Source organism: Arachis ipaensis, chromosome B04 (genome assembly GCF_000816755.2).
Source record: "Arachis ipaensis cultivar K30076 chromosome B04, Araip1.1, whole genome shotgun sequence".
Taxonomy (NCBI): domain Eukaryota; kingdom Viridiplantae; phylum Streptophyta; class Magnoliopsida; order Fabales; family Fabaceae; genus Arachis; species Arachis ipaensis.
The window spans coordinates 73,772,765-73,794,086 of record NC_029788.2 but is presented as its reverse complement, the minus strand read 5'-3'; the positions used below and the strand labels follow the sequence as shown (position 1 = coordinate 73,794,086).

The following is a 21,322-nucleotide window of genomic DNA, read 5'->3' as shown; positions in this document are numbered from 1 at the left end:
TCCGTACCCCTCGTCTATTATATAGGGTATTATACTATTACATTTTGTTATAAATTATATATTAATTAAAACTAATATTTGTTTATATTAGTACATATTTAATTTTGGGTATATATAATTATTGTTTAAATATTCTCCAAAATATTTGTTTATATTTCTCAAAATAATATATTCTCCATATTACCACATAAATAATATTTTTTAACGGAATATTAGACAGATTTTTGTGTTTTTATTATAATGGTATTATATCATCTCTTATAATTTTTGGGTCATTTTCCAAGGACTAGGCTTTTTTTTACTTGACTTTGAGTATTTGATGAGGTAAAAGTTAGGCTGAAAAATAAAAAAAAAATATGTATAGTAGGTTTAATGGTGTATATGTTAAAAAATGATCTACTTGTATTTATTACAAGTATATGGTAACTGATGCGTGGTAGAAGTTGACCAATTTAGAGATTTCAATTAAGAGGACAGCGTTGCACGTATAGCTTTTAACTGGTTAAGATTTGCCTCACCAATTTAAAAAAAAAAGGGTTGTCACAAATGTTAGAAATAAAATACTGGGAGTATGAGTTTCAGGTCGTCTTCCAACGAGTTGCAGGAGAGAGTGCTAATTTATTAATCAGAAAATTCCCAGAAAATTGAGTTTGATAATGAGCAATTAAAATAATTGTGAATTAAGGCAATAAAAATAAACTAAGAATAATTATTGATACTCTGAATAAAAGGCCTTGATTGGGAGAATAATTAAATGGAATTTCTATCCTTGTTGGAATCTTCTCAAGTGTAGTATAGTGTAAAAAGGTTGTTGTTCTCACTCGGTTACCCCTTAATAAATAAGGAAAAGTATGGTGATTAAACTAACTCTCACCCTCAATTCCTAGTCCTCTCCCTTAGGGAGGTCTATTGTTAGTAGGTTAGGGATGTCAATGGGGCGGGGCGGAGGCGGGAGATGCCTCCCTGCTCCCCGTCCCCGCCCTCAAATTTTGTCCCCGTCCCCGCCCCATTCCCCGCCATGGGGGATAATTACCCCATCCCCATTCCCCACGTTACCCGTGTTCTCCGCGGGTCCCATTCCCCATCTGCTTATATTGAACATTTATATGAAAATTACCATAAAAAATTAAAAAAAAAACATAAAAAAAACTACAAAATAAAAATTACAACACAAAATCAAGTTTAACATAGTCCACAAAATGAAAATTACAACACAAAATTCAAGATTACAACTTACAAGTAAAGAAATATAAAATCAAATTATCATAGTCCATAAAATGAAATTTTAAAATACAACTTCCATTGTTAAAAAAAGCCATAAAATAAAGTCTTCAGCTTCCAACAAATAACTCCATGTTCTCTGTTAAAATACGACACAAACATGAATATGTTAACATACATTATAAACAATACCATATATTTAATAAGAATTTGACATAATAAAAAAATAATTACCTAAACTCCTAAATCTCCATTTCCATCACATAGTCCCAAGGAATTGGAATTTTCGACCCTGATTTACCTATATTATATCAACCAACAATTCACAAGAGTTAAATTTAACATAAAATTGAACTTTAATAGGAAATAAAATTTGAGTTATTAGTACTTTTACCTGAAGAGTGTATCCAATGCTGAGTGCAAATTAACGCCTCAACAAGTTCACAATCCAATTTATTGCGATGTGGATGTATAACTCGACCACCAGTGTTAAAAGCAGACTCTGAGGCAACAGTAGAAATGGGAATGGCTAAAAAATCTCTTGCAATCTTTCGTAAAGTTGGAATTAGCTAACAACGTCCAATTCAACCAAGCACTTGAACATTCTAACTCAAGTATCTCCTTTTAATCAACCCCATGTCAAGTAGAAATTTTACTCCATTGACATGAAAGAAATAATCATAAAAATATGAGAAGACATAATGAAATAAAATAAAATAGAAAATTTAAATTAATTAAATAAAAATAACTTCATATATTAATAAATTTAAAACGCAACATAATTATCTAAACAGAGTCAATGAGTAATTAATTAAAAATAAGGGAGTAAAGAAACAAACTAAAGTAATGTCTTCAACAGAAGTAATGGCTCTTCAACATCCACAATCCAAAGCAAAAGCATAAACTATCAATGTAACACTAATCTAGATTTAGATCTAAAACTAAGAGTAATCCTAATGTGATGAATCTCTATGTGTGTGGATGCCTCCTTGAGTTTTAGAATGTTTCCTAGGTTTAGTCTGTGTTTCTGGGCCGAAAACTGGGTTAAAATGCGGCCCGAAATCGCCCCCAGCGTATTCTGTTATTTCTACAGATCGCGCAGGTCACGCGTATGTGTTGTCTATGCTTTCGCGTCATTCAGCGATTTTTCTTGTCACGCGTTCGCGTGGTTCACGTGTTCGTGTCATTCGTGTAGACTCCAATCCACGCGTTTACGTCAGGCACGCGTCCGCGTCGTTGCGAATTCTCCATGTCGCGCGTTCACGTGGGCCATGCGCTTGCGTCATTGCTCGCTGGTCATCTCCTTAGTTTCTTGTGTTCCTTCCATTTTTGCAAGTCTCCTCTCCAATTTCCAAGTCATTCGTGCCTTATGAAGCCTGAAACACTTAACACACGGATCACGGCATCGGATGGGATAAAGAAGAATTAAAATACATAATTGAAAGTCTCTAGGAAGCAAGTTTTCAACCATGGAGTGATTTTGGGAAGGAGTTGTAAATACATGCTTATCATATGAATAAGTGGGTAAAGAATTGATAAAACCACACAATTAAACACAATATAAATCATAAAATAATGGTTTATCAACCTCCCCACACACTACAAGAAAAATCACTTTTAGCGGCCATTTATTTTACTTTTAGCGGCAATAAAAATAGCCGCTAATACATTTACCGGCAATTAGACATTAGCCTTCTTATGCTTCGCCGCTAAAAGGTTTTAGTGACAATTATAACATTTGCCGGTAAAGACCTTTTTAATGGCCGCAAAAAGTGTATAACTATTAGTGGCCATTTTTTTGGCAATTTATATGGCCACCAAAAGTAATTCCAAAATTACAATGTTATTTACTTTTAGGGGCCATTACTATTGCCGCCAAAATTCATTTTACCGGAAATTTATATGGCTACTAAAAATATTCTAAAATTGTAATGTTATTTACTTTTAGTTGCCATTACTATTGCCGCTAAAATCTTAAGATTTTTTTTAGTTATATTATACTCATTTTCTTAGAAATAACGAACTACTTTTTTTTCTAGAATCCCAATTATTTGTGCCATCAATTATTATTATTATGCATAATATAAATATACTGAAATTAATTACTACAAAATGAGATATTTCATTAAACTCAAAATATTGATATACAAATTTCTCTTAAGTATACACTTGTGAGCAAGTTGCAATGAATCATAAATACAACCATGTCCTGGATCACAAAATAATCAAACAAAATGAAACCTGTGTGATAGGTGCATATCAAAGACCATAACAGGATTTAAATGCAAAACGAAGACTACATAACTAAGTTCTACTAAAATATATAGTAACAAACACTGTGTGATCACATGCTTTGTGGGGTAGTGAGATAAACCTACCTCTAAGCCTGGATGCCCACACTGCCATTAGACATATAAGGATAAACCAGAAGCTTTTCATTAGGAGTAGCACAATATTCAATTAAGCGAAGTAAATTGCGATGAACTGCCAAACTGATCATCTCCAATTCTGTTCGAAACAGTGATTCACCAGAACTTCCAGTGACATCCTTCAGTCTTTTCACTGCCACCATAGAGCCGTCACCAGCAAATTTTTCCCTATGAACATTGCCAAAACCTCTAGCCCCAAGTATGTTCTTGGAACTGAAACTATCTGTTGCCTGTTGGAGCTCTCTGAACGTGAAAGTCTTGAGATTTCCCAAGCTGACAATTCCCTCTTCCTTATATTCTGCAGCAGAGCAAAAATCATAACTAACTATTTCTCCATATAGAACTGTTATGTTGTGCTACCTACCACCAATAAACAGGATGGCCTGGTGCTGTCGTTTATGTCTATACCAAAAGATCTCAAAGAGCAAAACCATGAGCACAACTAAGACTAAATTGTTAAGAAAGAAAAGAGAAAAGAGAACTGACGAGGGAACTTAGCGAGAACCTTCTTGACCTTCTTGTAGCATTTGTGGCATTTAAGGTCAACCTTGAGCTTCATTATAGTCACCTATATTGAATGCATAAATGTGCTCCAATTAGAAACTATAGTGACTTCAATTAATTGATTATCTATAAGATAAGATATGATATACATACCTTCTCAGCCATGGTGATGGGAGTGAAATTAAAGCTTCAGATCTGAGGGTGATGATGATGGGATGCAAATGTAAAGAAAGCAAGCTGAGCACTACCGCTATTCAAACCAATGAGATCACAACACGTGGGAGAGGTGTAGCTGCTTCTGCTTGTGCTTGGATTGAGATGGAATCAGCAGAGAAGGTTGAATTCCATGTGCTCCTTTTAATTCACAATGCAAATGCATGCTCTCTTCAATCCCTATATCACTCACTCCCAATTACCATGGTTATTTAATGCCTACAACTCACACAAACACACGTGTCAACTCTACTTTGGAACGTAACAAATCATGTCAAAATTCACTTTACGAGAAACACAAATACTGCTTCTACCCCTTTATCTCATATCTCACCCTCTATATTTTTTTGGCTCAATACTGTTTGTATGGTTTTCTTTTTGGATTGGACTATTTTTGTTACTCTATTAGTTCTGTCAGCAACAAAAATAATGGTTTTAACTAAGAGCAATTTCTTTCAAAGAAGCAGAAAACATATAATAATAATAATTACACAACAAATAATTTAATTAGGTATTTGAAAGATTTTTTTCCCAATGTTCATTTTTACTAATAGTGTCAGCTATTTCCATACAGTATATTAAATGAGATCATGCTTCGATTAGTAATCAGTAATCAGTAATCAGTAATCAATGACCATAACCAAACTCTAGCTGAAGAGGATGGGAATTGAATTATGTTACTACCTAAATTATATACAGAGCAAATTAGTCCCAAACCCAAATTTCACAAACTCCCCAATACATAACAGCAAGAAACTAACTTCACATGAAACCATGTCTCTCCCAAAAGTAGTTTTATATTTTTCATGGCTCAAAAATTGTCAATTGATAGATCTTATCCCCATTCAATTTCACAATACAAAAGCAAACAATCAGTTACATTCAATTTCGATAGATCTTATCCCCAAGAAAATTTCTTAGAATAAAAGAAGAATGACTTACCACTTGGCAAATCGAGCACCTTGCTTGTAGTATTCAGCAGATCTTGAAGCCAATCCATCTAGCCCTTGGCACCAAGATTCATTGTTTAATCCTGGTAGTGGGACCAAGCCCTAAAAGGAGACAACAAAAAGGATTAATTACGAATTAGTAATAGTAAGATAGAATTGAAAAAAAGTCTTAATTGAACCAATTTTGCTTACATAATAATAGTAGGAGGATAGGACATTGGAAGAAAGACCCAGAACACTCTTATTAGTTGCACACATAGTAGTCCATACTCTACACTTTATTTGATATGAAAAATATATATATTATTATACAGATTACAATATTAAACATATAATTCCCCTTTAAAAAGAAAAATCATAACCAAAACCAAAACAATAGTAACACCATTTGGATTCAACTCTGCAGAGTCTGCAAAGGAATAGTATAAAAAACAATCAGTTACATATCTTTGATTATTTCTACCTCTTCAACAGATAAATGTTCAGCAATCACCTATAGCATTCATTTAAAGAAAACATAAATCACCAAAATAAAAACGTAGTATATAGATATTAAGTCATCCATTATGCATAAACCACAATAGATGCTACTAACCCGAAGAACTCTCTTTTTAAATCTATTCATCACAGAGAACTGCTTAAGCCTTGTCCTCACAATATCTCCTAACGGAACATTTAAAGCTTTCTTTGCATTCTGTAGCCAGGAATGTTCTGCAACCATAATGACAGCAAATATCTTGAATCACTTTCTATACACATTAAACTGAATCTCAATAAATTAACCTTTTTTAACATAAATACACAATGAAATAGAAATATCTCCCAAAGACAGAAGTTGTGCAAATCAATTTTAAGAGGGGGGTTATACAATTATCACATAAATCCCTAAAACATTTTGGGGGACAAAATGGATGGGCCAATATCTGGAACCAAATACAAGACAACTGAGTGACTCACTAAGAACCTGCTCTGCTGTCAACCGCTTCTTAGGATCAGGCTCCAGCATCTGCCTCACGAGGCTCTTAGCACTATCTGATATCTGCGGCCATGGCTCCCTCTTGAAGTCAATCACTGCCCTCAAAATTGCTAATGCAACCCCTTGTTCGGTCTCTGCAAAAAAAATCCCATAAAAACAAAATTAAACTCAAAAACAAAACATGCGATGAAAATCTTTCCAAATAGACAAATACACACCTCACACAGAGTTTCTTTCGGACTTAGAAGTTAGAAGAAGACACACACTCATTTTAGCATGTTGCCAGATTCAACTTGTATTTAGAATGATGGAAAACAAGAATCAAAATCTAGATCTTCTAATCATAAAATTCAGATACTCAGTGATAAACCATTTCTCGATTAGTAGAGAGACATAGATAGACAAAACGAGAAGGAGCAGGAAGAGTAAATAAATCACCATTTGTCTTGACCAACCTCCTTCTCAAAGTTATCTTCGGTGAGCATAACAACATCGTCTGTAGAGACAAATACGAAGAATAAAGCAAACACCACCACTCCCAATACTAAACTCCTGCTCCAGATCTGTGCACGCGTCAAAGTGTCAGAGGTGTTCAGGGTTAATTAATGGTCTAATTGTTCTGCCTATTTACAAAGATCGAAGCATAAAAGTGGAACCAGATATTTACCAAGCTAAATTTTGTATTCTAATAATCCTAATTCATCCTATCAAATAAATATTTCAGAATAACAGTGATAATTGAATTTTAGCAATGTATAATGTACCAAAAAGAATTGGGAAAAAACACCAGGTTGCGATAGAACACAAATTGGGAGCACAGGAATCAGAATTGAGAGGGAGATTAAGGAACTCGCGTACCTGATGACTAGAGCGCGATTCAGATTTCAATCAAAATCAGCACTAGCTTGTCCGAGAAATGATTCAAATTGCGATTAACATTGAGATGAAAACTTGGAAGAGATTTGAGCGATGAAAAATATGGAATGATGAAGAAGAAGAAGAAGAAGAAGAAATAAAAAGAAGGAGAAGAAGAAAAAGGAATGATGAAGATGTGAGAAGAAGAAGGAGAAGAACGGTGTGCGGTTCTCAGTGGGGAATGAAGTACTGAGAGTAGTTAGTGTGAGGTAGAGTGGCGAGGCACGCAGTGTGGATATAATTTTGGTTTAACAATTTAAGTTTGTTATTATTTTTAAAATTTTAGCTTTTTTTAGTGGCTATAGTTTAAATTGCCGTTAAAATTTATAGTATTAACGGTAAAATACAATTGCCACTAAAAAATAATCTTAAAAGGAGAAATTATGGCAATAATATTATGGCCGTTAAAAATTTGTCGCTAAAAATCTTTTTTCTTGTAGTGACACTTAAACCTTAGCATGTCCTCATGCTTAGTTGAAGGAGATAAAGTAAATGAATAGGGAATGTAAAACTCATGAAATGCAACTATATACTTATTGTCTACTTGGTTAAAAGTAAATAAGCTCTTCAAGATAAATATAAATTAGATTTCATTAACTCAATTCATATAGTAAATACAGGTAACATTGTAAGAAGACAGCCCATGAAAGCAGGGAACATAGAATTAAGCACTGAACCCTCACTGATGGTGTATGTGCACTCTATTCTCTCAAGTGTATAGGGTAATCACTCTACTCTTCTCTGGTCATGCTTTCTAAAATTTGTTCTTCACCTAACCAATCAACAATATTTAACATACCAATGCAAACATCATGAGGTCTTTTTAAGGTTGTAATGGGGCTAAGGTAAGGGTAAGGGTATATATATATGGCTAAGTGAGCTATAAATTGAATCTTTAATTAACCTAAGCTCTCACCTAACATACATATACTCTATATAACTCTAGAATCATGCCTAGCTACCCAAAAATTTCTCACTTTGCATTACATACTCATGCATTAACTTTCTTCTTATTTTCATCACATATGCATTGATCTTAGAGCTTAACTTAACTTAGAATTGGGGTAATTTTGTCCCCTTATTTATTTAAATATTTACTATTACTATATTTTTTTATATGAAAAATAAACACAGCTTATCAATGCAGATGGATTTTTAATTCTTTTCTAGTTTCACATGAGTAGGTACCCAAATTCTCATTAATTTATCGTGACACATTCCCTTATTAACCCTTGTTCTCACAATTTTCCCATACTTAATTAACACACAATTTCTATATTAAGCTAACCAAAGATTCAATTGGGATATTTAATTGTTTTTCCGCTTAAGACTAGTAATGTGGTAAAATATAGAACAAATGGGATAAAAAGGCTCAAAGTGGCTGACAAAGGTAATTTAAAGGGTAGGCTTATTTGGGATAAGTGAGCTAAACAAATAATGGCCTCAATCATACGCATGAATATAACATATTAAATATTGGACATATAGGATGAAACAAAATAAGATTACAATCATAGAGAAGTAAACACACAAGAATAAAATATTTATGGTTAAATAATGTAACCATGTAATTAAGCTCAAATCTCACAGGTTGTGTGTTCTTAGCTTTTTAAACTATGTTACAAATACAACTTCAAACAAGTTTACACAAAGGTTTTGATTTAAATTAGTGAAATTTTTTCAAAAAGTAGGGTCTTAGAAGAAACTTATTATTTTCAATCAAGTAGAGCATGCATGCAATTAACCTATTACTATGCAATCTATTCTATCCTAAACAAAAGAAAAATTAACTAAATATCCTATTTTATTGGTGTTTTAAGGAAAAGAAATTACCTCCGGAAGTCAGGTACTGACAGACCTCCCCACACTTAAGGCTTTGCACCGTCCTCGGTGCCATCTGTCGGGAACAAAGTGGGGCGGGTAGCAGCATCTCCACCATCGGGATCGTCATAGCTCCCTGTGCTGGTAAATGAAGTGGAGTCCGGGGTGTCTGGGTCTTTGTAATTTCCCATAAGTAGCTCCTTGAGGTATGTGAATCGGCGCTTGTTACGGCGCTCTCTTAACTTTGCTTTGTGTTCTTGCCGATCCAACCTTTTGAGTATCTGATGGAGCAGGTGGTTTGTTGTAGGTGCTTGTGGTGTTGAAGGAAGAATGTCTTCAGCCAGTTCGGTAGGCTGGCTTGTAGTGGCTGCTGGTGGTCTGATATATTTTCCGTTAAGGACGTACTGATCATCCCGTGGAAGGAAGACTTTGGTGTCCCCAGCTCTGTAGGAGACTCCGGCTGCCGAGACGAGATCTGAAACCAAGGCGGGGAAAGGTAAGTTGCCCGTAATTTGTACGTGTCCCATTGCATTCCGGATGTGTCTTGGTAAATTGAGGTGCTGGTCTGTAAGGATACACCAGAGTAAAACAGCCATGTCTGTAGTGAAGAAGGACTCGTGAGTGCTCGGAAAGACGTAATGAGACAAAATATGTGCCCATACTCGAGCTTCCAAGGTAAGTGCTGAAGCCGATATCCCTTTTGGTCGGGATCGATGGTATCCGTATATCCATCTGCTGCCAGGTTCTGCGATAACTCTGAGAATGGTGTCCCAGTCAAATTGGTATGTCTGGCGCTTGAGTGAGGCTTCTTGGAATGCGTCCAATCCTTCTGGAGAAGGGGGAAAATCTAAAGCTTGTTGAATGGCCTCTTCAGTTATGGGGACTTGCTTCTGATGGACATAGACAGACTGCATGGTTGGCACATGAAAGTTAGAGTAGAATTCTACTACCCATGAGAGATTAACCTACCGTGGCTGTCTCCGTAGGAATCCCCATTGTCTTCGTTCAATTTGTGGCTCAACAAATTCAGCAATGCGGTTTGGGAGGATGAGAAGGTATTCATTGTTGTAATTCCTCTCTGCCAGGATGGAAAACATCTGCTCACAGTAGCGGATAGGAAACCACGCAGTGTCCTTTGTTGGGAAGGCTTTTTCATTTTCGTCGACCTTGATGATCCTCTTGATTCTTTTTGTTGAGGGCTTTACTGCTGTTGAAGATGGCTCTACCACTAATGCTCTTTTTGTTCCTCTCCTTGCTGGTGGTTTGGGAGTAGCTTTCTCTTTTCCTTTCTTGGTGGCCATCCTGAAAAAGGGAAGAGAAAGTAATGTGTAAAGTGAAGGGTTCGAGCAAGGGAGCGAATATTATGAGTGGTAATCAATGCTCGGTAAGGAAGGATGTCGTTAACACATGGTCTAGACTACATGTGAAAAGTTCATCAAAGGTAATATAACAAATGCATGTGATGGCAATTGAATGCGAGATGTTTATTGGCATGTCGGCAAGGGCATGAGTAGCATAGATCAAGCAATCAATGTCCAAGTTAGATTACCAAGTCTTTCAAACTAATAACTTGTTTGTATTGACAACTAAATTAAATTAATAAAATATAAAAGGGTTTTGTAAAAAACAGGCATTAAAGTAGTAAGTAAAAATAATTTGGAATGCCATACGGGCGTTTTCACAAACACTTGGCATGCATGTTGAATATGTTATTGGAAATAGTAAATTTAGTCATGCAAGAAACCCTTTTGAAAAGTAATATATATATAATTGTCAAACAATACATAATAACTCACAAGCAAAATATGAAAGAAGATAATGACCTAAATAAATTTTTAACTCCAATTAAATGAATAAAAGGAAAAGTAAAAAGAAAATAGAATGTAGATAATGAAAGAAAAAGAGAAAGTAAACATAAATAAATAAAAATAATGGAAAAAAAATGAAAATAGAAAGAGAGAGAAGAGAACCTTGATAATGGATGTGAAAAATAAGGAAGAAGAAGGTAAAAATGAAAGTGGGTAGGGAAGGGGGAACGGGGAAGAATGAAATAATAAGGGAAAAGAAAAATAAGGATTTGGGGAGAAGAAAAGATAAGATATTTTGGCTGATCTGGATATTCTGTGCACCGCATGTAATGCAGACGCGTGGTTCATGCGGTCGCGTGATGTGCGATAAATACAGGTGACGCGGACGCATGGAACACGCGGTCGCGTGACCTGAAATGTGCGATTGGCGCGAGGGCAGCGACGCGTTTGCGCAACTCTCTGTGTTAAACTCATTTTGCCAAAACTTAGAGTGACGCGATCGCGTGGTTAACGCGGTCGCGTGAATGTCCATGTTTGGAGGACGACGCATCCGCGTGGGGCACGCGGTCGCGTGATGAGGCTGGTGCTTCTAGCATCATTCCAGCCCAGCTCCATCGCAACTTGCTGCCATACACCTCTTTTACGTCGATTTTTAAGGTCACGCGTTCGCATGGGTGACGCGAACGCGTGGGAGGCTTATTTTCCAAATGACGCGGCCGCGTGGGTGACGTGGACACGTGGACATGTTTGTGCCTAAGGCACACCTCCAGCCACGCTTTCGCGTGACTTGCTGTCCAATTCTCTTTTCTTCAAAATGCACTGGTGACGCGGACGCGTTAGCGACGCTGTCGCATCGCGTGCGTGTTTTTTTTCTTTTTTTAGAATATTGAAAATGCTCATGCAAACTATATGCAGCCATATGCAGGGATGATGAAGAGAGTCATTAACCTCATAAAAATAAAGTAAAAATAAAACTAAGACTGAAACGGAACGATCATACCATGGTTGGTTGTCTCCCACCTAGCACTTTACTTTTACGTCCTTAAGTTGGATGCTCTTTAGGCTCATTCTGCTTTTCTTTGTGGGTCTTCCAAGAGGAAAATCTCTAGTTCCTTTTGATTTTTCATCTTCTCACCATGATAAAGCTTTAGGCGATGTCCATTGACCTTTAAAAATTTGGAGTTAGTAGGATGACGCAGGTGGAAAAATCCATATGGCTCTACCTTTTCTACTCTGTATGGACCTTCCCATCTTGATCTCAATTTACTCGGCATGAGCCTCAGTCTGGAGTTATAGAGAAGAACTAACTCCCTTGGTCTGAATTCTCTCCTTTTAATGTGCTTGTCATGGACAGCCTTCATTTTCTCCTTGTAACGCCTGGAGTTGTCATATACTTCTAGGCGGAGGTTCTCTAGTTCTGCTAGTTGCAGCTTTCTTTCAGCACCGGCTTTCGTAAAATTCATGTTACACTCCTTCACAGCCCAAAAAGCCTAGTGTTCCACCTCTACGGGGAGGTGGCAAGCCTTTCTGTATACCAGGCAGAAGGGGCTCATCCCAATGGGTGTCTTGTACGTTGTTCTATATGCCCAGAGTGCGTCTTGTAGCCTGGCACTCCAGTCCTTCCTATGGGGTTTTACTATCTTCTCCAGAATACGTTTAATCTCTCTATTAGAGACTTCTGCTTGCTCATTGGTCTGGGGATGATAACCTGTTGCTACTTTGTGAATTATCCCATGCTTTTTCAGTAATCCTGTTAGTCTCCTGTTACAAAAGTGGGTGCCTTGATCGCTCACGATTGCTCGTGGTGATCCAAGGTGACAGATAATATGGTTTCTAACAAAGGAAACAACAGTGTTAGCATCATCAGTGCGGGTAGGAATTGCTTCCACCCATTTAGAAACATAATCTACGACTAACAGTATATAAGAGTAACAGTTAGAATTTGGAAATGGACCCATGAAGGCAATGCCCCAAACATAAAAAATTTCACAGAAAAGCATAATCTGTTGAGGCATCTCATCCTTCTTGGATATATTACCAAACCTTTGGCATGGGGAACAAGATTTACAAAATTCAGCAGCATCTTTAAAAAGAGTAGGCCACCAGAATCCACAGTCTAGAATTTTTCTAGCTGTTCTTTGAGGGCCAAAATGTCCTCCACTCTCAGATGAGTGGCAAGCCTCTAAAATAGACTGGAATTCTGATTAAGGCACACATTGTCTAATTACCTGGTTAGCACCGCACCTCCATAAATATGGATCATCCTATATATAATATTTGGACTCGCTTTTCAGCTTGTCTCTTTGGTGCTTAGTAAAATTTGGAGGAAAAGTGTGGCTAACTAGATAATTAGCTACAGGTGCATACCAAGGAACTACTTCAGATACTGCTTGTAAGTTATCAAATGGGAAATTATCATTTATAGGAGTGGAGTCACCCTTAATGTGCTCAAGGCGACTCAAGTGGTCTGCCACTAAATTCTGGTTACCACTCCTATACTTAATTTCTAAATCAAATTCTTGCAGCAGCAGTATCCAACGTATTAGCCTTGGTTTGGACTCCTTTTTAGCTAATAAATATTTTAGAGCTGCATGGTCTGAGTACGCTACTACCTTAGTACCAAGTAAATAGGCTCAGAATTTATCCAGAGCAAAAACAATAGCAAGAAGCTCTTTTTCAGTAGTAGTATAATTAGACTGAGCAGCATCTAAAGTCTTAGATGCATAAGCAATTACAAAAGGGTCCTTACCTTCGCGCTGAGCCAGCGCTGCTCCTACTGCATGGTTGGAAGCATCACACATGATTTCAAATTGCTGGCTCCAGTCTGGTCCTCTCACAATTGGAGCTTGAGTCAGGGCGGTGTTCAGCTTATCAAATGCCTGCATACAATCCTCACTGAACTCGAACTCAATTTCCTTCTATAGCAATCCGGATAAAGGTAATGCTACCTTACTGAAGTCCTTAATGAATCTCCTGTAAAAACCTGCGTGGCCAAGGAACGAACGGACTTTCCTCACGGAGGAGGGGTAAGGTAAACTAAAAATAACATCCACCTTTGCTGGATCTACAGAAATGCCAGTATTAGACACAACATGTCCTAGTACAATTCCTTGTTTGACCATAAAGTGACATTTTTCAAAATTTAATACAAGGTTTGTATTAACACATCTGTCTAACACTCTAGATAAACTATCCAAGCAAAGGCTAAATAAATCACCATATATGCTGAAATCATCCATAAAAATCTCCATACAGTTCTCAATAAGATTAGAGAAAAGACTCATCATGCATCTTTGGAAAGTAGCTGGTGCATTGCATAAGCCAAAGGGCATTCTCTTATAAGCATAAGTTCCAAAGGGACATGTAAAAGTGGTCTTCTCCTGATCTTCAGGAGCTATATGAATTTGAAAGTATCCTGTATAACCATCTAAAAAATAATAATGAGATTTACCTGACAGGCGATCAAGCATTTGATCAATGAATGGCAAGGGGTAATGATCCTTGCGAGTGGCTTGGTTGAGACGCCTATAGTGAATGCAAACTCTCCATGAATTTTGCACTCTAGTTGTCAGAAGCTCTTCATGCTCATTCTTTATTGTCGTGACTCCAGACTTCTTGGGCACTACTTGTACTGGGTTGACCCATTCACTATCTGAAATCGGGTAAATGATATCTACTTCAAGTATCCTGGTCACTTCCTTCTTGACAACTTCTAAGATGGTGGGATTCAATCTTCTTTGAGGCTGACGGACAGGCTTTGCTCCCTCTTCTAAGAATATTCTGTGTTCGCAAACTTGGAGACTAATGCCTACTATATCCGCCAAGCTCCATCCAATTGCTTTCTTATCTTTTCTCAGTACACTGAGTAGTTGTTCTTCTTGTTGAGAAGTGAGTTCCTTTGCAATGATGACTGGGAACATTTGCTTGTCCTCAAGCTAAGCATACTTGAGGTATGGAGGAAGGGGCTTTAATTCTATTTTCTGCTCATAGCTAGGCTCTGGATCATCTGGGGCGGGTGATAATGGTAAAGTCTTCTCATTGTTTTCAGAAAGTGTCCCCACACTTGGACCTTGCTCCATATACATCTCTTCTAATTCTTCCTGGTGAACTTCAGCTACAGTTTCATCAATAATGTCGCATTGGAAGATAGAATGAACTTCCGGAGGATGCTTCATAGCTTCATTTAAACTGAAACTCACTGTTCTGCCATCTATCTCAAAATAGTAAGTTCCTGAGAATGCATCCAGCTTGAACTTTGAAGTTTTCAGGAATGGTCTTCCAAGCAGGATTGATGACGGTCGTCCTGAGTCATTGGGGAGCATTTCCAGGATGTAGAAATCAACGGGAAATGTAAGCCCCTTAATGCTCACTAGTACATTGGTATGCGAAATTGTGATCATCAACAATGGCGCCAAAGGACTTGGAGCTCTTAAACATGAATCACACTTTATCACAATTCTGCACAACTAACCAGCAAGTGCACTGGGTCGTCCAAGTAATAACTTACGTGAGTAAGGGTCGATCCCACGGAGACTGTCGGCTTGAAGCAAGCTATGGTCACCTTGTAAATCTCAGTCAGGTGACTTCAGATGGTGTAGCTAGATCCTACTAAAAACATACTAAAAAAAATGCCAAAAAGCGTATAAATTATCCGCTCATCACAACACCAAACTTAAATTGTTACTTGTCCCCAAGCAACTAAAAATCAAATAGGATATAAAGAAGAGAATATACAATGAATTCCAAAAACATCTATGAAGATCAGTATTAATTAGATGAGCGGGGCTTTTAGCTTTTTGCCTCTGAACAGTTTTGGCATCTCACTTTATCCTTTGAAGTTCAGAATGATTGGCATCTATAGGAACCCAGAATCCAGATAGTGTTATTGATTCTCTTAGTTAAGTATGTTGATTCTTGAACACAGCTACTTTATGAGTCTTGGCCGTGGCCCTAAGCACTTTGTTTTCCAGTATTACCACCGGATATATAAATGCCACAGACACATAACTGGGTGAACCTTTTCAGATTGTGACTCAGCTTTGCTAGAGTCCCCAATTAGAGGTGTCCAGGGTTCTTAAGCACACTCTTCTTTTTGCTTTGGACCTTGACTTTAACCGCTCAGTCTCAAGTTTTCACTTGACACCTTCACGCCACAAGCACATGGTTAGGGACAGCTTGGTTTAGCCGCTTAGGCCAGGATTTTATTCCTGTGGGCCCTCCTATCCACTGATGCTCAAAGCCTTGGATCCTTTTTATCACCCTTGCCTTTTGGTTTAAAGGGGTATTGGCTTTTTTTGCTTGCTTTTCTTTTTCTTTCTTTTTTCTTTTCTTTTTTTTTTGCCTCTTTTTTTTTCTGCAAGCTTTTCACTGCTTTTTCTTGCTTCAAGAATCAATTTTATGATTTTTCAGATCATCAGATAACATTTCTCCTTTTCCCATCATTCTTTCAAGAGCCAACAATTTTAACATTGATAAACAATCAAATTCAAAAATATGCACTGTTCAAGCATTCATTCAGAAAGACAAAAGTATTGCCACCACATCAAAATAATTAAACTGTTTTAAAATTTGAAATTCATGCACTTCTTTTTCTTTTTCAATTAAAAACATTTTTCATTTAAGAAAGGTGATGGATCCATTTTCATAGCTTTAAGGCATAGACACTTAGACACTAATGATCATGTAATAAAGACACAAACATAAATAAACATAAAGCACAATTTTCGAAAAACAGAAAATAAAGAACAAGGAAATTAAAGAACGGGTCCACCTTAGTGATGGCGGCTTGTTCTTCCTCTTGAAGATCTTATGGAGTGTTTGAGCTCCTCAATGTCTCTTTCTTGCCTTTGTTGCTCCTCTCTCATGGTTCTTTGGTCTTCTCTAATTTTATGGAGGAGGATGGAATGCTCTTGGTGCTCCACCCTTAGTTGTCCCATGTTGGAACTTAATTCTCATAGGGAGGTGTTGATTTGCTCCCAATAGTTTTGTGGAGGAAAATGCATCCCTTGAGGCATCTCAGGGATTTCATGATGAGGAGTTTCCTCATGCTCTTGGTGAGGTTCTCTCACTTGCTCCATCCTTTTCTTAGTGATGGGCTTGTCCTCATCAATGAGGATGTCTTTCTCTATGTCAATTCCAGCTGAATTGCAGAGGTGACAAATGAGATGAGGGAAGGCTAACCTTGCCACAGTGGAGGACTTGTCCGCCACCTTGTAGAGTTCTTGGGATATAACCTCATGAACTTCTACTTCCTCTCTAATCATGATGCTATGAATCATGATAGCCCGGTCTATAGTAACTTCAGACCGGTTGCTAGAAGGAATGATTGAGCGTTGGATAAACTCCAACCATCCCCTAGCCACGGGCTTGAGGTCATGCCTTCTTAGTTGAACCGGCTTCCCTTTTGAATCTCTCTTCCATTGAGTGCCCTCTTCACAGATGTTCATGAGGACTTGGTCCAACCTTCGATCAAAGTTGACCCTTCTAGTGTATGGGTGTGCATCTCCTTGCATCATAGGCAAATTGAATGCCAACCTTACATTTTCCGGACTAAAGTCTAAGTATTTCCCTCGGACCATTGTAAGCCAAATCTTGGGGTCCGGGTTCACACTTTGATCATGGTTCTTGGTGATCCATCCATTGGCATATAACTCTTGAACCATTAAGATTCTGACTTGTTACATGGGGTTGGTGAGAACTTCCCAACCTCTTCTTCGAATCTCACGTCGGATCTCCAGATATTCGCCCTTTTTGAGCTTAAAAGGGACTTCGGGGATCACCTTCTTCTTGGCCACAACTTTATAGAAGTGGTCTTGATGCACCCTTGAGAGGAATTTCCCCATCTCCCATGACTCGGAGGTGGAAGCTTTTGCCTTCCCTTTCCTCTTTCTAGAGGTTTCTCCGGCCTTTCGTGCCATAAATGGTTATGGAAAAACAAAAAGCTTTAGCTTTTACCACACCAAACTTAGAAGGTTGCTCGTCCTCGAGCAAAAAAAGAAAGAAGAAGAAATAGAGGAGATGGAGGGGGCTTTATGTTTCGGCCAAGGGGGATGGGTAGTGTGTATGTTGTGTGAAAATGAAGGAGTGAAGATGGGTTTATATAGGAGTAGAGAGGGGGTATGGTTCGGCCATTATGGGTGGGTTTGGGTGGGAAATTGGTTTGAATTTGAATGGTGAGGTAGGTGGGATTTTATGAAGGATCGATGTGAGTGGTGAAGAGAATGGTGGGATTTGATAGGTGAGGGGTTTTGGGGAAGAGGTATTGAGGTGATTGGTGAATGGGTGAAGAAGAGAGAGAAAGGCGGGGTAGGTGGGGATCCTGTGGGGTCTACAGATCCTGAGGTGTCAAGAATTTCTCATCCCTGCACCATGTGGCGTGCAAAACGCCCCTTGCTGCCAATCCTGGTGTTAAACGCCAGGATGCTGCCCATTTCTGGCGTTTAATGCCAGCTTCTTGCCCATTCCTGGCGTTAAACGCCAGTCTGGTGCCTATTTCTGGTGTTAAACGCCCAGAATGGTGCTAGACTGGGTGTTTAACGCCCATTCTGCTACCCTTACTGGTGTTTAAACGCCAGTAAGGTTCTCCTCCAGGGTATTCTGTTGTTCATGCTATTTTTCCTTCTGTTTTTGCTTTTTCAATTGTTTTTGTGACTTTCACATGATCATCAACCTACAAAAAACATAAAATAACAAAAGAAAATAGAAAAATAAGTAAAAATTGGGTTGCCTCCCAACAAGCGCTTCTTTAATTTCAATAGCTTGACAGTGGCTCTCATGGAGCCTCACAGATGTTCAGAGCAATGTTGGAACCTCCCAACACCAAACTTAGAGTTTGATTGTGGGGGCTCTGTTTGACTCTGTATTGAGAGAAGCTCTTCATGCTTCCTCTCCATGGTGACAGAGGGATATCCTTGAGCTTTAAACATAATGGAGTCTCCATTCACTTGAATGATCAATTCTCCTCTGTCAACATCAATCACAGCTTTAGCTGTGGCTAGGAAGGGTCTGCCAAGGATGATGGATTCATCCATACACTTCCCAGTTTCTAGGATTATGAAATCAGTAGGGATGTAATGGTTTTCAACCTTTACCAAAACATCCTCTACAAGTCCATAAACCTGTTTCTTTGAATTTTCTGCCATCTCCAGTGAGATTCTTGCAGTTTGTACCTCAATGATCCCTAGCTTCTTCATTATAGAGAGAGGCATAAGGTTTATACTTGACCCCAGGTCACACATAGCCTTCTCAAAGGTCATGGTGCCTATGGTACAAGGGATGGAGAATTTTCTAGGGTCTTGTCTCTTTAGAGGTAATTTCTGCCTAGTCAAGTCATCCAGTTCTTTGATGAGCAATGGAGGTTCATCCTCCCAAGTCTCATTACCAAACAACTTGGCATTGAGCTTCATGATTGCTCCAAGGTACTTAGCAACTTGCTCTTCAGTAACCTCTTCATCCTCTTCAGAGGAAGAATACTCATCAGAGCTCATGAATGGCAAAAGTAAATTCAATGGAATCTCTATGGTCTCAGTGTGAGCCTCAGATTCCCATGGTTCCTCATCAAGGAACTCCATGGAGGCCAGTGGACGTCCATTGAGGTCTTCCTCAGTGGAGATCACTTCCTCTTCCTCCTCTCCAAGTTTGGCCATGTGAGACGTGTTTATGGCCTTGCACTCTCTCTTTGGATTCTCTTCTGTATTGCTTGGGAGAGTACTAGGAGGGAGTTCAGTAATTTTCTTACTTAGCTGACCCACTTGTGCCTCCAAATTTCTAATGGAGGACCTTGTTTCAGTCATGAAACTTTGAGTGGTTTTGATTAGATCAGAGACAATGGTTCCTAAGTCAGAGTGGCTCTACTTAGAATTCTCTGTCTGTTGCTGAGAAGATGATGGAAAAGGCTTGCTATTGCCAAACCTGTTTCTTCCACCATTATTGTTGTTGAAACCTTGTTGAGGTCTCTGTTGATCCTTCTATGAGAGATTTGGATGGTTTCTCCATGAAGGATTATAGGTGTTTCCATAGGGTTCTCCCATGTAATTCACCTCTTCCATTGCTGGGTTCTCGGGATCATAAGCTTCTTCTTCAGAGGAAGCTTTCTTAGTACTGCCTGTTGCTGCTTGCATTCCAGATAGACTCTGAGAAATCATATTGACTTGATGAATCAATATTTTATTCTGAGCCAATATGGCATTAAGAGTATCAATCTCAAGAACTCCTTTCTTCTGAGCTATCCCATTATTCACAGAATTCCTTTCAGAAGTGTACATGAATTGGTTATTGTAGACTTCAGGGTCAACCCCATTGGTCTTGACAGTGTCACAGATTTGCAAGAATTCAGCTAAGAACTGATGAGGATCTTCCAATGGAAGTCCATGAAACTTGCAATTCTGTTGCATTAGAGAAACTAATTGAGGCTTAAGCTCAAAGTTGTTTGCTCCAATGGCAGGGATTGAGATGCTTCTCCTATAGAAGTCGGGAGTAGGTGCAGTAAAGTCACCAAGCACCTTCCTTGCATTGTTGGCATTGTTATTTTCGGCTGCCATGGTTTCTTCTTCCTTGAAGAGCTCTGTTAGGCCCTCTAAAGAGAATTATGCTTTAGCTTCTTTTAGCTTTCTCTTCAAGGTCCTTTCAGGTTCAGCATCAGCTTAAACAAGTATGCCTTTATCTTTGCTTCTGCTCATATGAAAGAGAAGAGAACAAGAAAGTAGGGAATCCTCTATGTCACAGTATAGAGACTCCTTGAGGTATCAGAGGAAAAGAAGAATAGAAGGAGGAGGTAGATGGAAGAGAATTCAAACATATAAAGAAGGAGGGAGTTCGAATTATATCTTGAGGAGGAGTGTTAGTCCTTTAAATAGAAGGATGTGAGAAGAGGGAAAGAATTTTCGAAATTAAAGTAAAAAATTTTGAAAATTTGGTGATTGATTTTCGAAAACTAAGATTGAGAAAGAAATCAATTGATTTTTGAAAAAGATTTTGAAATCAGAAATTAAAAAGATATGATTGAGAATTAATTTTGAAAAAAAGATGTGATTGAAAAGATATGATTGAGAAGATATGATTGAAAATCAAATTAAAAAGAGAAAGTTTTAAAGTTACAGTGGATTACTTGATTAACAAGAAATTAAAAGATATGATTCTTAAAATTTAAAATTTGATTCTTTCTTAATAGGTAAGTAACAACTTGAAAATTTTGAAGTAAATCATTAATTTTAGCAAGGATTTTCGAAAATAGTAATAAAAATATAAAATGGAAAGAAATTGATTTTGAAAAGATATGATTGAAAAGATATGATTTGAAAAAGATTTGATTTTGGAAAATTATGAAGATTTGAAAAAAAATTTGGATCAAAAACAAAATCTTCCCTCTAGTGTCATCCTGGTGTTAAACGCCCAGAATGGCATCCATTCTGGCGTTTAACGCCCAAAATCCTACCTTTTTGGGTGTTAAACACCCAGTCAGGGTACCTGGCTGGCGTTTAAACGTCA

At 37.9% G+C, this 21,322-nt stretch overlaps 2 protein-coding genes and 1 long non-coding RNA gene across 3 annotated transcripts; all 3 read right to left on the bottom strand.

Moving 5' to 3' along the window:
• LOC110270671 lies at positions 971-1,506 on the bottom strand. The gene is made up of 2 exons (XR_002360313.1): positions 1,456-1,506; positions 971-1,360 (listed from the first exon to the last, which is right to left on the bottom strand). It is a non-coding gene; the product is annotated as an uncharacterized LOC110270671 (long non-coding RNA).
• On the bottom strand, positions 3,583-4,095 carry LOC110270670 (probable LRR receptor-like serine/threonine-protein kinase At2g23950). Its single transcript, XM_021120180.1, has 2 exons — positions 4,015-4,095; positions 3,583-3,948 (listed from the first exon to the last, which is right to left on the bottom strand). The coding sequence occupies exons 1-2, from the start codon at positions 4,082-4,084 to the stop codon at positions 3,602-3,604; spliced, it is 417 nt and encodes a 138-aa protein (XP_020975839.1). The 5' UTR covers positions 4,085-4,095; the 3' UTR covers positions 3,583-3,601.
• Positions 5,306-7,427, bottom strand: LOC110271514 (calcium-dependent protein kinase 10-like). Its single transcript, XM_021122464.1, has 7 exons — positions 7,152-7,427; positions 6,980-6,997; positions 6,732-6,845; positions 6,275-6,427; positions 5,913-6,028; positions 5,781-5,810; positions 5,306-5,419 (listed from the first exon to the last, which is right to left on the bottom strand). Exons 3-7 carry the CDS (start codon positions 6,784-6,786, stop codon positions 5,306-5,308), a joined length of 468 nt encoding a protein of 155 aa, XP_020978123.1. The 5' UTR covers positions 6,787-6,845; positions 6,980-6,997; positions 7,152-7,427.